General features: G+C 47.8%; 1 protein-coding gene across 1 annotated transcript in view; it reads right to left on the bottom strand.

The window, feature by feature from the left end:
* Positions 1-16,880, bottom strand: part of ADGRD2 (adhesion G protein-coupled receptor D2) — a 45,520-nt gene that overhangs the window by 22,837 nt on the left and 5,803 nt on the right. Inside the window, exons 4-12 of the mRNA XM_087914727.1 lie at positions 16,148-16,786; positions 13,841-13,936; positions 13,321-13,406; positions 11,591-11,872; positions 9,899-10,010; positions 8,371-8,505; positions 6,822-6,936; positions 3,819-3,924; positions 1,131-1,186 (exon numbers count right to left, since the gene is read on the bottom strand). Coding sequence (XP_087770853.1) covers positions 1,131-1,186; positions 3,819-3,924; positions 6,822-6,936; positions 8,371-8,505; positions 9,899-10,010; positions 11,591-11,872; positions 13,321-13,406; positions 13,841-13,936; positions 16,148-16,786 — 1,627 coding nt within the window. The remainder of the gene's footprint in view (positions 1-1,130; positions 1,187-3,818; positions 3,925-6,821; positions 6,937-8,370; positions 8,506-9,898; positions 10,011-11,590; positions 11,873-13,320; positions 13,407-13,840; positions 13,937-16,147; positions 16,787-16,880) is intronic.

The raw sequence follows: 16,880 nt of genomic DNA, 5'->3' as shown, positions 1-16,880 counted from the left end.
AGCTGGTGTGTGGAAAGCTGTGCATGTGTGTCAGGTGTGCACGCATAAGGTGTGCGCGCACACAATCACTGAATCGGTAGGATCCCACTGCTAGTTCATAGGTTGGGGTATATACGCAAGAACAAGGCTCTTCAAACTTGGCAAGTTTAAGGCTTGTGGACTTCAACTCCCAGAATTCCTCAGCTAACATGATTGGAGGAGGAATTCTGGGAGTTGAAGTCCACCAAGTCTTAAAGCTATCAAGTTTGAAGACCCTTGCTTTAAGGTCTTACGGCAGTCTTTCTCTACCTCAAACCTTCTCAAGAAGTATCTCAGGGGACTTCTGGGAGTTGAGGTCCATCTTAAATTTGGCAAGGTGGAGAAACACTTGAGACTCTGGCACAAGGCTCTTCAAACTTGGCAAGTTTAAGACTTGTGGACTTCAACTCCCAGAATTCCTCCTCAAGTCATGTTAGCTCAGGAATTCTGGGAGTTGAAGTCCACAAGTCTTAAAGCTATCAAGTTTGAAGACCCTTGCTTTAAGGGTTACAAGTCTTACGGCAGTCTTTCTCCACCTCAAACCTTCTCAAGAAGTATCTCAGGGGAATTCTGGGAGTTGAGGCCCATCTTAAACTTGGCACGGTGGAGACTCTAGTGCAAGGCTCTTCAAACTTGGCAAAGCATAAGACTTGTAGACTTCAACTCCCAGAATGCCTGAGCTAACAGAACTGGAGGAGGAATTCTGGGAGTTGAAGTCCACCAAGTCTTAAAGCTGTCAAGTTTGAAGACACCCCCCCACCCCCGCTTCTCAAGAAGGTCTTCAACAACAGGGTGAAGCATGGTGGATGCAGATAAACACTGGGTTCAGTCTGCTTTAGGAGGAAGGTTTTAGCAGGAAGCCCTGTGGGACTCAGCAATAGACTTTGGGGCAAACAATTTGTCCATTGATGTCCTCATTAGGCAGCTGCAACTTTCAAGAGAGTTGAAAGTTGAGAGTTGAGAGACAGTTGAGAGTAGCTTCTGTCGAGAGTAGCTTCTTGCTGAAATCAGCAAGGCTATCAACAAGGTCTACTCCGTGTCCCCGAATTCTTTCTTTCCTACCTCGCCTTTTCTCAAAATTGCAACTGGGGGGACACCTCCGAATCGCCTACCTTCTGCTGAAGTCCCAGAAAGCACACACTGCTTCTACAAGCTGGTCTGCTAAAGCCTACGGAGAAAGGAAGTTCAGAAAGTTAGAGAATGCCTTTGTGGCAAGGGAATCGTGAGAGATGCTGGCCAGGCGAGGTCTCGTCCTGACCCGAAAATGCTCGCTTGTGGGTTTCTTGGAAGTTCTCCTTGGCAAAGCCTTGGCTTCATCTTGATAAGTTGACCGGATGGCACCAGCCGTAGATTTCCCCTAAATCTCCCTGTTGTTTTTGGGTTATACGTGAAGGAAAAGGTCTTGTTTTAATTCATGAAAGGCGGCCGGGCTCCTTTCAACCACAAACTAAGGCCCGCTATGCCCCTTCCTTGAAGTTTGGGGTGACCTTCTAAACAGGATCTTGGTGTTTCGTTTTAAAAAAAAAACATGCCAGGGACGTGCTGATCTTCAGAAGCTCAAAAAGAGCCCAGATTGTGGATTGTGGATGCTGACCTTCCATTCTCCACCCAGGGGTGGGCTTCTGCGTGGGCCCTGCACTTACCTGCATCTAAAATGGACCTCGTGGGGGCTCCGGAGAGGGGAGGGGTAGGGGTAGGCAGGGCCAGCCAAGGAGTGAGATTTGGGGGTGCACAGGATCTTAGCTAGGGGCTCTCCCAAACGCCTGCCAGCCCCCCAGCAGCCCATCCCTGACACTAGTCCAATCAGAGCTGGAGAAGCTTCTTGGAGAAGAAGTAAAATGTCCTCAATGAAAAACAAAGGAAGCCCAGTTGACTCTTGGAAAAAGTACCTTTGGGGCTGAAGGTCTCTGCGGATTATCCGTCATGGTTATCCCAAAGATGACCTTTTTTTTCCAAGACGTAACTGGACCTTCTTTGTTTTTCTTCGAAGAGGTTTCACTTCTCATCCAAGAAGCTTCTTCAGCTCTGACTGGATGATGGTGAGGAATGGAAGGGATTTATCCTCCTTGCAGACAGCTGGTCATTTGCATCCTCTTGAGAGGGTCGTTGAGGCCACTTGGAGGTTACTCTGCATCCTCGAGGACACCTGAGTAGCGCAAATGGTTCCTGTAATCTGCAATATTTATTTCTGGAAATCCATTCCTCCTCCCGCACCAAGGGCCTTCATCCCCAAAGCGCATAGCTAAAAGTCTGTAGAGATTCTCCGTCCTCCAGATCACGGTTGTCCCAAAGATATTTTTTCGGGAGCCAACTGGACTTTCTGGTTTTTCTTTGAAGAGGTTTTGCTTCTCAACCAAGGAGCTTCTTCAGCTCTGACTGGATGGTGGGGAATGGAAAGATTTATCCTCCTTGCAGACAGCCGGTCATTTGCACCCTTTTAGAGAATTGTTGAGGCCACTTGGAGGTTTACTTGTGTCTTCAGGGCCATCTGAGTAGCACAAATGGGTGTGGAACTCTTGAAAGAACCAACACAGTCTAGCAACACAGTCCTTTCCATAAGAAGGCGCCATGGCGGTGTCATGTGATGTATTGAGACTTTCCACCTTCGCTAAACCGGACGCGAGCGTGGCCAGCAAATGACGCGACCGGGAGTTTGACAGCCCGGCTCTACACTCATTTGTGCTCCTCAGTGACCCTCCAAATGGCCTCCAACAACCCTCTAAAAAGGATGCAAACGACCAGCTGTCTGCAAGGAATCTAAATCCTTCCATTCTTCACGACCATCCAATCAGAACGGAAGAAGCTTCTGGGATGAGAAGTGAAACCTCTTCAAGGCAAAACCAAGAAAATCCAATCGCCTCTTGGGAAAAAAAGAAAAAAGCACCTTTGGGAGAAAACCCCCAAGGAACATCGGGGTTTCAAGGCTGAAAATGGTCAATATAGATCTCTGGAGACCCATTTTGATCCTGAGAAGGAGGGTTGGATGGCAAAAAATGGGCGAAATAAGTGTTGAGATATTTTGGGGAAAAGAACAGGTGGGGTCCTCGACGTATGTCTACCATTGAGCCCCCAAATTTCTATCCTTAAGCGAGACAGTTGTTAAGTGGGTTTTTTTTTTGTTTTTACAACTTTCCTTGCCACGGCGTCGGTAAGCGAACCACCGCCGTTGTTCAACTAGTCACACTAGTTCTTAAGGGAATCTGGCTTCCCCAAAGAGTCAGAGATTGCATGACACACACACACCCCCGGGGATGCTGCAATGACCGTCATAACTATGAATCGTTTGCCAAGCCTCCAAATTTTGATCACGTGGCCGGTGGGGATGCTCCCACGTGGGGAAAAAAAGCCATAAATCGCTTTTTTTTTGTTCCAGCGCCGGTGTAACTTTGAAGGGTTACTAAATGTGGTTAGTTGAGGACTACCTATCTGGGTGTGGGGACTGAATGTAATGATGGGAGAAAGCAAGGAAAGACGGGGGGAAAGAGAGGGAAGGAAAAAAGATGAAAGATCTGCCCGTTTTCGGCGTCTGAAGATCATTAACAGATCATCAGAGTTGGAAGGGACCTTGTAGGTCAACTAGTCCAACCCCCTGCCCAAGCAGGAGACCCTAAGGCCACTTTCTGACAGATAGGAGTCCACAGATGATGCTCTGCGGGTCCCAATTGTTCCCCTCAAGGAAACACGGTCCTTGGTGGTAAAAAATGGACCGGCCTGAGGTCCTTTCGGAACCCCTTTCCCACCTTCCCTTTTCTCCTACCTCCCCCCACAGCTTCCTCCCTTTCTCTCCAAAGCCTCCTCACCTGAACCCGGTGCCGGAGACGGTACCGCACCGACGTACTGATTTCCTCATAGTTGCTGACCAAGCTGGAGGAGATGATGGAAGAGGCCACTTGGGTGCTCAAATGCCTAAGAAGAGGAAGATGGCAGGCTGGGTGGCGGCTTCTGTGCCCCCCACCAGCCGAAGAAGGGAGAAAATTGGGGAAGACCATTTCTCACCCCACCCCATCCCACCCCCCAGGAGTTGCAACGAAGCTCCCCAGAAATCTGCAGGACCCCATCTTGTACGTCAATCAACTCTTAATCCCCCATCCCATCTTCTCAACTGCGGGAGGAATAACAGGGTATAAAGAGGGGCTGAAGGGCCTCTAGTCCTACCCCACGGTCAAGCAGGAGAGTCCCTCCTGTGATGGCAAACCTAGGACCCGCGTGGCGGAAGTAGCACGCAGAGCCACCTCTCCACCCGTTGCTCTTCTGGGTTCCAGGGCACAGCTGGTCCTTCGTGCGGATAGAGGCTGTCTAGTCTCTTAAAAAGCTCCATTGATGGAGTGCCCACAACTCCTGAAAGCAAGCCATTCTTCTGGTTCAATCAATCAATCAATCAGAGTAGAGTTGGAAGGCCTCTAGTCCAGCCCCCTGTTTAGACAAGAAACCCTACATCACTTCAGACCAACGGTGGTCCAACCTCTTCTTAAAAACTTCCAGGGTTGGAGCATTTAAAACTTCTGGAGACAAGTTATTCACGCTGATTAATGGTTCTAAATATCAGGAAATTTCTCCTTAGTTCTCGGTTGCTTCTCTCCTGGGTTAGTTTCCACCTATTGCTTCTTGTCCTGCCCTCAGGTGTTTTAGAGAATAGCTTGACTCCCTCTTCTTTGGGGCAGCCCCTTGAGATATTGGAAGGCTGCTGTCGTGTCTCCCCTAGTCTTTCTTTTCATTAGACTAGACAGACCCAGTTCCTGCAACCATTTTTTTATTTCATGTTTTAATCTCCAGGCCTCTAATCATCTTAATTGCTCTTCTTCACAACTAAAACGATGAAAGACCCAGAGACTAAACAGTAAAAACGAAGCAAACTTAAAAGGTTAATCGGATTGGGGAGGCCCGTTCAATTCACCCTTAGGCAGAATTAAATCTCTGAACAAAAGTTGGAGATTTCACAATAATTTGTCCTTTTTTTCCTAGCAATTGGGGTTTTTTTGGGGGGTGGGGGAAGGCGGGGAGGAAGAGAAGGTGGGATTAAAAAAGGTAACAGTGCCCTCTTGTGCCCAGCGGCGAGAAAATATGACACGAGGGGTCAAACTCAAGATTCAAATAGATCTTGACACACTTGAACAAGGGTCCCTATGCAACAAAATGAATTTCAGTGTGGAGAAAAGCAACGTTTTACTTGTAGGCAGGAAAAATCAAAGGTATAAATATGGATTAGGCTCCAAAACAGTAACTGTGAGAGGGATCTTGGAGTCCTGGTGGACGATCGCTGGAATAGGAGCCAGCCGTGTGCGGCAGCAGCCCAAAAAGCCAACACAATCCTTGGTTGTATAGACAGAGACATAGAATCAATATCGCATAAAGTGTTAGTACCGCTTTATAAAGCCTTAGTAAGGCCACACCTGGAAGGCTGCAACCAGTTTTGGTCACCACGTTACAAAAACAAAATAAGATGTTGAGACTTTGGAAGAAGTGCAGAGAAGAGCAACTAAGAGGATGAAAGGCCTGGAGACTAAACCATATGAAGAAGGGCTGCAGGATTTGGGTCTGGCTAGTCTGAAGAAAAGAAGAATTAAGGGGTGACAAGATAGGAGCATTCCAGTATTTGAGGGGCAGCCACAAAGAAGAGGGAGGGTCAACTTATTCTCCAAAGCACCAGAAGAGAAAACAAGAAACAATGGATGGAAACTCATCAAGGAGAGACGCAACCTAGAATTAAGGAGAAACTTCCAAACTGGGAGGACAACTAACCAGTGGAACTGCTTGCCTCCAGAAATCATGGCTGCTTCATTACTGGGCGTGTTTAAGAAGAGACTGGCAGGCCCTTGTCTGAGATTACATAGGTTCTCCTGCTTGAGCAGGGGGGGCTGGACTAGAAGACCTCCAGGGTGCCTCCCGGCTCATTCGTTTTTTTGTTTTTTTTTAAAGCAACAGCGCCCTCTTGTGCCCATCAGCGAGAAAGACAAGCCCACCCGCAAGGGCGGTTTGGGCAATATCGGTCTCTTCCAAAGTTGCCAGGTGAGAGAAAGCCTTGCAGGTAATCCCACCAGGAGGAAAATTGGGACGGGAAACTCCGCCAACCTCTCCTGAATGGAGTTGGGAGGCTTGGATTGTTGTGAATTGGATGGATGTTGAGACTCTGAGGGGAAGAAACGCAGAGAAGAGCAACGAAGGTGATTAAAAAGGCCTGCAAGACTAAAACACAACGAGAACGGTTACGGGATTTGGGTCTGGCTAAGTCTAGAGGAAAGAAGAATTAACTGGTGGTGCAGAAGAAACTCAAGGCGAGAAGATGGGAGGTCCAAGCAAGGAGACTTATGAAGGCCCGTGGAAGTCCACCTGATAGCGGTCTTCCAGGATTTGAGGGGCTGCCCCAAAGAAGAGGGGAACAAATTATTCTCCAAAGCACCAGAAGGCAGGACAAGAAGCAACGGATGGAAACTCATCCACGAGAGAAGCAACCTGGAATTAAGGAGACGCTTCCTAACAGGGAGGACAATTAACCGGTGGAACTGCCTGCCTCCAGAACTTGTAGCTGCTCCAACACTGGAGGTTTTTAAGAAGAGACTGGACAGCCACTTGTCTGAAATGGGATAGGATCTCCTGCATGGTTGGAGGGGGCTAGACTAGAAGACCTCCAAGGTCCCTTCCAGCTCTATTTTGACGGATTGATTGACTGAGGATTGGAAACACCACCACCACCACCCAAATTGGATGCTGTATCCAGGGACGATGGATGGAAGCGGAAGTGATGGCTGAATGATGCTTTTCGGTTCCCTTCCAAAACCAAGGACTCCGTGTGGTGAGGGACCCACCTCCGTCCTCCGTCGGACACAGCGGCGTCTTTGAACACAGCACTGCTGCTGGCCAGAAGGTGCTGGAGGGCTCCATAGCTGTACCAGGTATGGGTGAGGGTGATTTGACGCAGGCCTGGAGAAAGGGAGAAGACGGGAAGTCAACGGGAGAAGACTGGTGGTGCAGAAGCTCAAGGTGAGAAGATGAGAGGTCCAAGCAGGAGGCTAATGAAGGCCCGTTGAAGTCCACCTGGTCCTTTCCTTCTCGCTCCCCCCACCCTCTGTTTAATTTTAAGGGTACTTGGGGCTCTCTGAGCTTGGTGGTCTTCTGGTGGACGTTTCATCACCCAAACTAGGTAACATCATCAGTGCCAGAAGGAATTGTATATAAGCATAGAGACAAACCGACTCTCTCTTGTAGCACTGATGATGTATCCTAGCCGGATAATGAAATGTTTGCAAGAAGACAATCAAGCTCCAAGAACATCAAGGACCCCACAATCCAACTCTCCCCCCCCTCCTCCTCCTCCTCCTCCTCCTCCCCCTCCCCCTCCTCCTCCTCCTCTTCCTCCTCCTCCATAAAGTCCACTTCCTTCTAACACAGATGAAGTAACCTAATTGGGTAATGAAATGTCTGCAAGAAAACAGTCAAGCTCCAAGAACATCAAGGACCCCACAATTCAACTCTCCTCCTCCTCTTCCTCCTCTTCCTCCTCCTCCTCCTCCTCCTCCTCCTCCTCCACCTCCTCCTCCTCCTCTTCCTCCTCCTCCTCCATAAAGTCCACTTCCTTCTAACACGGATGAAGTAACCTAATTGGGTAATGAAATGTCTGCAAAGAAATCACTCAGAGCATCAAGGACCCCACAGTCATTCTCTTCCTCCCCCTCCCCCTCTTCCATAAAGCCCACTCCCTTCTAAAACTGAGGAAGTAACCTAATCGGGTAATGAAACGCCTGCAAGGAAATTACTCAGAGTGCATCAAAGACCCCATAGCCCAACTCCTCCTCCTCCTGCCCCCTCCATAAAGTCCACTCCCTTCCAACACTGATGCAGTAACCTTGTTGGGTCATGAAACGTCTGCAAGAAAACTACCAAACTCAGAGAGCACCAAGGACCCCCTCGTTTTTATTATTATTTTTATTATTATTTTTATTATTATTATTATTATTATTATTACCTTTATTGTCAAAGTACAACATGTGTACAATTAGATTGGCTGAGCCTCCTTTCATGCACACACACACCCCACACACACAACTCACAGTGAGGACAGAAGCCCCTAACCCTGTCCCGATCTTATTATATTATGTAACCTAGTTGCCCAATGCGCCAGCCCTGCAAATCTGTCATACTATGTTGAAATCAAGTTATTTTTCCATTCAGAAGTCTGACAGCCCTGAACTACAAATATTTATTGGTACCTGCTAATTTTTCTGGAGTTCTTCCATTCTGAGTGTCTCCTTTGGACCTCTTCAAAACAGCCCTTGTAGATTTTTTTCTCTGGCGCAAAGTTTCAAATAGAAGGGAGGACATTTTGGAGAACCTACCTGCCGTTGTCCCTGACCTTACCTTTCACTCTCAGGCGCTCCACTTCCTCTGCTGGGATCTCAATCGCATCCAGCTGGTCCCAGCGGTGGGTTGGCATCAGGGAGGCCCCCCCGCCAGCTCTCTCTGGGCCCAGCTCTGCCCGTCGCACCTCGATCCCTGGAAGCGGGGAGACCCAACGTTGGGCATGCATGGAAGGACCCCACAATATTTCTATACGAGGCTGCTCAAGGGCCTCGCAAGGGTTCCTCTCCATGCTGAGAAAAATAAGGGGCGCCTTGCACCCTGCGTAGAAATGGCGCCTACCTAAGTTAAATTAATTTTGAAATATTTTATGAGAGCCATGAAAAACACATAAGGGAAGACAGGAGTAGAAGCACCCTCTTGTGGCCACTGACCAAAAGAGCATCAAACGCATCTAGAGATGCGGGACCAAGGATGAGTAGAGTAGAGTAGAGTAGAGTAGAGTAGAGTAGAGTAGAGTAGAGTAGAGTAGAATAGAATAGAATAGAATAGAATAGAATAGAATAGAACAGAGTAGAATAGAATAGAATAGAATAGAACAGAACAGAGTAGAACAGAGTAGAACAGAGTAGAATAGAGTAGAGTAGAATAGAATAGAATAGAATAGAATAGAATAGAATAGAATAGAATAGAATAGAACAGAATAATGGAATAGGAATAGGAATAGGAATAGAATAAATAGAATGGAATGGAATGGAATAGAATAGAATAGAATGGAATTGGAATTGGAATAGAACAGAATAATAGAATAGGAATAGAATAGAACAGAATAGAATAGAATAGAATAGAATTATAGAGTAGAATTTCAGAATACAGTAGAATTACAGAATAGAATTAAAGAATAGAATTACAGTAGAATAGAATTACAGTAGAATTACAGAATAGATCAAAATTACAGAATAGAATAGAATAAAATTACAGAATAGAATAGAAGGGAATAGAATTACAGAAAAGAAAGAAATAGAGTAGAATAGAATAGAATAGAATAGAATAGAATAATAGAGAAGGGACCACGGAGGTCTTCTAGTCCAGCCCCCTGCTCAAGCAGGAGAACCTATACTATTTCAGACAAGTGGCCATCCAGTCTCTTCTTAAAAACCCCCAGTGATGAAGCACCCACCCATTTCTGGTGGCAAACAGTTCCACTGGTTAATTTTCCTCCCAGTTAGGAAGTTTCTCCTTAATTCCAGGTTGCTTCTCCCTTTGTTTGGTTTCCAGCCATTATTTCTTGTCCTGCTCTCTGGCGATCCTTGCGGATGATGGAGGATACCCCAGGTGAGAAGATGACCTACGAGGTCCTTTCCCTCTCTCTGAATCGGTTAAAACCACCGATTCCAGCATTTTGTGCTAGATCAGCATTTCTCAACCTCTTGTCCTTTTAAGAAGGGGACTTCAACTCCCAGGATTCCCTGAGAGGGAAAAAGGTCCTCTAATAACCCCCCAGGAAAACCTTCTTCGCCCCAAACATTTGCACGGGATCAAGGACGTGGCCCATAACAGAGAGGGCAGAGAGTTTGCTCTCACTTACCAATATTCTTACTGTGAAATGTGACTTTCGCCCTTTCGGGGCTCAGGAGCTGATGGAGGCTGGAAGCCATTTTGTCCACATTTTCCACCACCGTCATGGGTCCCCCGATGATCTGGAGAAGACAGGAACAGTTGGAAGAGGATCACCTCCGCTTTCGTATCTCAGTTGCCAGCTAGATCAAAGCTCCAAGCAAAGCATGATCCTGATCAGTGGCTGGGCAGAAATCTGTCAGATCTAGGGGCTGTGAAAATATCTACAGACCGCTCACATCCTGGACATAAACTGTTTCAAACTCCAACCCTCAAAATGACGCTATAGAGCCCTGCACACCAGAAAAACGAGACACAAGGGGAGTTTTTCCCCGAACGCCATCCCTCTGCTAAACAAATAATTCCCTCAACATTGTCCAACTATTTGCAACGTCTGCACTACTGTTATTCTTCTCATCCTTCCTTTTACCTATTTCCTTTTCTACTTATGACTATAACCTGGTTGCTTGTATCTTTACAATTTATACTGTTTTATTTAGTTTCCTTGTATGATTTTGATTGCTTGTTTAATATCCTATGACTATCACTAAGTGTTGCATCTTAGGATTCTTGATGAATACATTTATGACAATTATGATCATGATATATCACTTATAGTTTTCATGAACACTGAAAGCTTATGCACCGAAGACAAATTCCTTGTGTGTCCAATCACCTTTGGCCAATAAAGAATTCTATTCTATTCTATTCTATTCTATTCTATTCTATTCTATTCTATTCTATTCTATTCTATTCCTAGTTCTGTTCTGTTCTGTTCTGTTCTAATCTTTCTCTTCTTCTCTCCTCTCCTCTCCTCTTCTATTTTATTTCCTCCCATATTCTCTTCTCTTCTCCTCTCCCCTCCCATCTTCTCTTCTCTTTTCTTCTCTCCTCTTCTCTTCTATTGAATTCCCTCCCATATTCTCTTCTCTTCTCTTCTCTTCTCTTCCTAGTTCTGTTCTGTTCTAATCTTTCTCTTCTTTTCTCCTCTTCTATTCTATTGTATTCCCTCCCATATTCTCTTCTCTTCTCTTCTCTTCCTAGTTCTGTTCTGTTCTTTTCTGTTCTAATCTTTCTTTTCTTCTCTCCTTTTCTATTCTATTTTATTCCCTCCCATATTCTCTTCTCCTCTCCCCTCCCATCTTCTCTTCTCTTTTCTTCTCTTCTATTCCTAGTTCTGTTCTGTTCTGTTCTAATCTTTCTCTTCTTCTCTCCTCTTCTCTTCTATTGTATTCCCTCCCATATTCTCTTCTCTTCTCTTCTCTTCTCTTCTCTTCCTAGTTCTGTTCTGTTCTAATCTTTCTCTTCTTCTCTCCTCTTCTCTTCTATTGTATTCCCTCCCATATTCTCTTCTCTTCTCTTCTCTTCTCTTCTCTTCCTAGTTCTGTTCTGTTCTAATCTTTCTCTTCTTTTCTCCTCTTCTATTCTATTGTATTCCCTCCCATATTCTCTTCTCTTCTCTTCTATTCCTAGTTCTGTTCTGTTCTTTTCTGTTCTAATCTTTCTTTTCTTCTCTCCTCTTCTATTCTATTTTATTCCCTCCCATATTCTCTTCTCCTCTCCCCTCCCCTTCCATCTTCTCTTCTCTTCTCTTCCACGGACCTCCTCTCATTAGCAGACTAGATGCCTCTCGAAGACCCTTCCCCGATGCTGTTACTTTTACCGGCTTGATCTCAGACCAATCATCCGTGTTCTCCTCCTCCAGGAGCCGCCCTGTAATCTCCACGTAATGCTGGCCCAGGTCTTCCAGGGCTCCCAGCTGGGCTGGTTCTTCCACCTCGACCTCTGACGCCTCTTTCAAAAGCTGGAAGACCCCCAGGAGAGAAGAGGCATCCAGGGGAGGGGGCTGGGCTTCAGACAGGACCCTCTCCACGACCTTCAATCTATGAGTGGCGGCTGAAAGAGTCACACCTTGGACATCGGCCTGGAAGACGTTCTCGGGAATCTGCAGAAGAGGAAGAGGGCTGGGGTTAGAGAAGGACATCGGGCAAGCTTTAGAATCGAACGAGTGAGTTGGAAGGGAACCCTGGAGGCCTTCTAGACCAGCCCCCTGCTCAAGCACAAGATCCTACGTCATTTCAGACCAGTGGCTGTCCAGTCTCTTCTTAAACACCTCCAGGGATGGTGCAGCCACAACTTCTGATGTCAAGCAGTTCCACTGCTCATTGTCCTCCCTCAATTCCAGGTTTCTCTCTCCTAGATTAGTTTCCATCCATTGTTTCTTGCCTTTGGAAAATAATTTGACCCCCAACTCTTCTTTGGGGCAGCCCTTTAAATACCGGAAGACTGCTATCATGTCCTCCCGAGTCCTTTATTTCTCTAGACTAGACATACCCAAATCCTGCAGCTATTCTTCGTATGTTTTTCTTTAATTATCCTAGTTGCTCTTTTTCCGCACTTTTCCCAAAGTCTCAACATCATTTTTTGTAATGTGGTGACCAAAACTGGACGCAGGATTCCAATTTTTTTTGCTACCGGTTCTGTGGGCGTGGCTTGGTGGGCGTGGCAGGGGAAGGATATACTGCAAAATCCCTCTTCCCTCCCCACCCCACTGACCTGCTTTCCAGCTCCGTTCTCCTGGGCAGGGCAACCAAAGGAGACCCAGCCGATCATCTGGGACTCGATGGGAGGCGGAGAAGAGACGGGGTTGGCGGGGCCAGTCAGAGACGGGATTGGCCGGTTCTCTGAACGACTCAAAATTTCCGCTACCGGTTCTCAAGAACTGGTCAGAACTGGGTGAATACCCACCTCTGCAGAGACCCCCTTCTCCCCTTGGGTTCCTGCTGCAAACCTTACAAGCATTGAGCCAAGTGCTTTCTGAGCTGCCCTTGCTCAAGATCCCCCTTTGATTTTGGGGAAGGGGGAGGACGGGAAAGATGTTTAAGGGGGGCTTTAGAAGGCTAGCCCCCCTCCATGTTACCCAGCATGCCTTGGGCTGGGGGTGTTGGGTCCTTCTGGCTTCGCCTAGTCTCATCATTGGGTGGTTTAATTTGAGTCACGCAACCTCCGTTCCCAGCGCTGCTTAGGGGATTCTGGGGCAGTGGTGGTATACAAAGTTTTTTAACTACTGGTTCTGTGAGCGTGGCTTGGTGGGTGTGGCATGGGAAGGTTACTGCAAAATCCCCCTTCCCTACTCACCCCACTCACCTGCTTTCCAGCTCCATTCTCCTGTGCAGGGCAACCAAAGGAGACCCAGCCGATCAGCTGGGACTCAAAGGGAGGCAGAGAAGAGATGGGGTTGGCTGGTTCTCCCAACTACTCACAATTTCCACTACCGGTTCTCCAGAACCGGTCAGAACCTGCTGAATACCTGCCTCTGCTCCAGGTGGACCTCAGGAACAATTCCCAGGAATCTGAGAGAGGTAACCCCGTTGGTTGATCGCTTAGACTTACCACTGTCGTATTGGCCTGGGCGTTCACGCGAGTGATGAACAGCGGGACAGGTTCTGACTGGGTTTTCCTCAGCTGGAAGTAAACATCTGGACAGGGCGAAAAGACGACAGACGGGCCTGGGTCGTTCCTTGATGCCCAGCTATTTTCATCCTTGCTTTGATTTCTCGTTTGTTTCCTTCTAGGGTCTTCATTTTATATATGTTAGCTTTCTAGGAAGGGACAACTGGCCCAAACTCATCCTGGGTCTCAGTTTCAGTAGTCTTCAACTTATGGCACTGGTTCACTTAGAACAACCATGGCTTATTGACCAACGTAAACCAGGTCATAAATTTCAGATTGGTCCCATCTTTACAAGGTCATTACTTACGACCGCGATGGCTTAGACTCCATGACTGTTGTAAGCGGAGGGCTGGCTACTTATGGTGGTTTGAATCCAGGTCTTCTCAAGCTTATAACCAAACAACCCAACCCCATATATGCCGGTTTTGGGAAGGCGGAGGTCCCCTCCAAACTGACGTACCTTTTCTGTAGCGACAGACAAAAGGTAACATTGCAGAGCAGGGACCGTGTTGACTTCCATGGGAGACCTGGAAAACACGACATTCTTCCACGGGGCCTGTGGAGGCACGAGAAACCCCCGGTAAGATTAACCAAAAACCCATCAAAGGCACCAATAACGCACTTGATGATCTGCTAAATTGTGGAGGCTTCCTCACTGGAAAGACGAGACGAGATTGGGCTGCCATTAGAAACAGCGTCAGGTCTCCTGCTTGGCCAGAAGGTTGGACTAGATGACCTCCAAGTGCCCTCTGTTAATTTGTAATCAGTTTACTTCTCTTGGTGGGCCGCACCCACTCCATCCTATTGGCTGTGCTGCTGGGAAAGTAACTGTGAGAGGGATCTTGGAGTCATAGCGGACCACCAGCTAAATAGGAGCCAGAAATGTGCAGCAGCAGCCAAAAAAGCCAATGCAATCCTAAATTGCATCAACAGAGGGATACAATCGAGATCAAGGGAGGTACTAATACCCCACTGTAAAGCCTTAGTAAGGCCACACCTAGGGTACTGCACCCAGTTTTGGTCACTGCATTATAAAAAAAGAGGTTGAGGAACTGGGCATGGCTAGTCTAGTGAAGGACCAGGGCAGACATGACAGCATCTTCCAATATTTGTGGGGCTGCCCCAGAGAGGAGGAAGGGGTCAAGCTACTTTCTAAACTACCCAAAGGCCAGACAAAGAGTAACGGATGGAAACTGATCAAGGAGAGATTCAACCTGGAATGAAGGAGGAATTGTCTGACAGTGAGAACCATCAACCCGTGGAACAGAAGTTGCCTTTGGAAGTTGTGGGAGCTTCATCCCTGGAAGCTTTCAAGAAGAGAATGGACTGCCATCGGTCAGAAATGTTGTAGGGTTTCCTGTGTGGGCGGGGGGGGTCGGACTAGATGACCTACAGGGTCCCTTCCAACTCTGTTATTCTGTTGCAGAATGTTTTACAAGCATTCTGTTTTCATGCTAGTGAGGGAAGCAGGGAGACCCCGGGCAAAAGCGCTCGAGGGTAACCAAGGAAAACTCTTGGAGGCAGACTCTGGAGGAATTCCGCTTCCAACGGATCAGAGGAAAGGAAAAAGCAGAGCTTTTCACGGAGCGGAAAAAATCAAGCTTATGTGACATCCTTACCCAGGAAATGTAACAACTCTGTGCATCTTGGCTCCTTCGGGGCTATGGCTATTTTGACACGCACTATCCTTTCTCTAACTGCAGGGAAGTGATACTCATGGTCTTGGCTTGGCCCACATCAGTGGCTCTCAGTCGTTTTCTTCCCCACGGGCCCCCTTTATAATACATTTTGTGGCTCCGTCCATGGCCACAGACCCCGCCACCCCAGGACGTAACTCAAGATTTAAATCATAACATTTCTTCCAGCCGACAGGGACCTCTTGTGACAATCTGTGGGGGCCAGATTGCCCTACGTGGCTTGTAATCCACGGGGGGAGGAAAGGAGAGAGACGCAAACACAACCCTTGTTGACAAGAACTGGACTGAGCAGGGGTTAGAAAGGGAGCTGGATTCGCCAAGAGCTGAGAGATCAATCAAAGCGTTTCCTCTTCGAGGAATGTCCTTCTCTAGTCTCCATGGACCCACGGGGTGGAGCTGGCGTCGCGACGATACGGCACGCGATCTCGGAGACCTGAGATCGCTGCCGATATCTTTGCTCCTGGACGGTCCAATCAGATCTAAACTGTCTAAACCGAGTTATAGATGGCTGGTTCTGGAAGGTTTAATGTTCACATGGCAAGAACAGAGATACAGAATTGACTCAATTGAGAAAGCTTTACACGGAATATTTTAGAGGGAAAGAGGAAGAGGCAGAAAAAGAAATTTCACAAATTGAACTCCAAGAGGACTGCCAAAAGACCCGGCACCATTTCTGACCGATGGCAGTCCAGTCTCTTCTTGAAAGCCTCCAGGGATGAAGCTCCCGCAAACTTCCGAAGGCAACTTCTGTGCCTTCGGTTGCTTGCTCTCACTGTCAGAAAATTTCTCCTTATTTTCAGGTTGAATCAATCAATCAATCAATCCGAATAGAGTTGGAAGGGGCCTTGTAGGTCACTCCAGCCCATGCAGGAGACCCTACGCCAATTTCTGACCGATGGCAGTCCAGCCTCTTCTTGAAAGCTTCCAGGGATGAAGCTCCCACAACCACGAAGCTCTCATAACTCCGCCAGTGGACAAAAGCAGTGCACCAACTCAACGGGCTTCAAACAGGTAACTCTGGGCAGCTAGTAACGTTAAACACCCCCCCCACCGCCAAGCAGGAATCTCACCTGGGCAGGTGAGCTGCACCCTGGCCTCTTGAATGCTTGTTTCCACTTCCAAGATGTCGTGCCTCCAGTCAAAGATGAGGCTTTCCCGGATGGGCACGCAGGAACGGACTTTCTCCACCTGCTCCTGGCTGAGGAACCTCCCCCAAACTTGTAGGTCAGTGAGATTCCCACTGAAGGATTCTTTCTCCTTGAAAGCGCCCCCCAGGGAATCCTGGTCTTGACCGATGATGAACGTCCCGTGGCCATCGATGGCTCGAGAAGCTGCCAGCCCAGAAGCCGAGGCCTTCTTCTTCCCGTCGGCGTAGAGGACCCAAGTGCCATTGGGTTGCTTCCAGGTGATGCAGACGTGGTGCCAGTGTGGGTCAGTGCGGAAGACGGGCAGGTAAGGGGAGTGGTGGCCGTGAAGGATGACCGCAAGCTTGACGAACTGGTCCTTGTCGACGATGCCACGCAGCTGGAATTCGTTGGTGAAGGCGGGCACCGCGTAGGAGAAGATGGTGGAGACCTCGGTGGCCGTGGGGTCCCACTGAACGTGGGCACAAGCGCTGACGGCGGCCATTGCTGGGAAGTCAGCCAGGACCTTCACAAACTTGGTGTCTGTTTTGTTCCCGAATATCAGGATGGAAGGCGAGTGGGCGCCTGGAGAGAATGGGTGCAAAAAGGGAAGGTTGGGAGCGCTTTTGGGGGAAGGAGGTTCCCCAGAAGGATATATATTAAAGAGACAGGAGGAAGA

The sequence above is a fragment of the Pseudonaja textilis genome, chromosome 17 (genome assembly GCF_049901715.1).
Source record: "Pseudonaja textilis isolate UNSWEBS1 chromosome 17, rPseTex1.2, whole genome shotgun sequence".
Taxonomy (NCBI): Eukaryota; Metazoa; Chordata; class Lepidosauria; order Squamata; family Elapidae; genus Pseudonaja; species Pseudonaja textilis.
The sequence above is the reverse complement of the archived record's forward strand: the minus strand, read 5'-3'. Positions and strand labels throughout refer to the sequence as shown.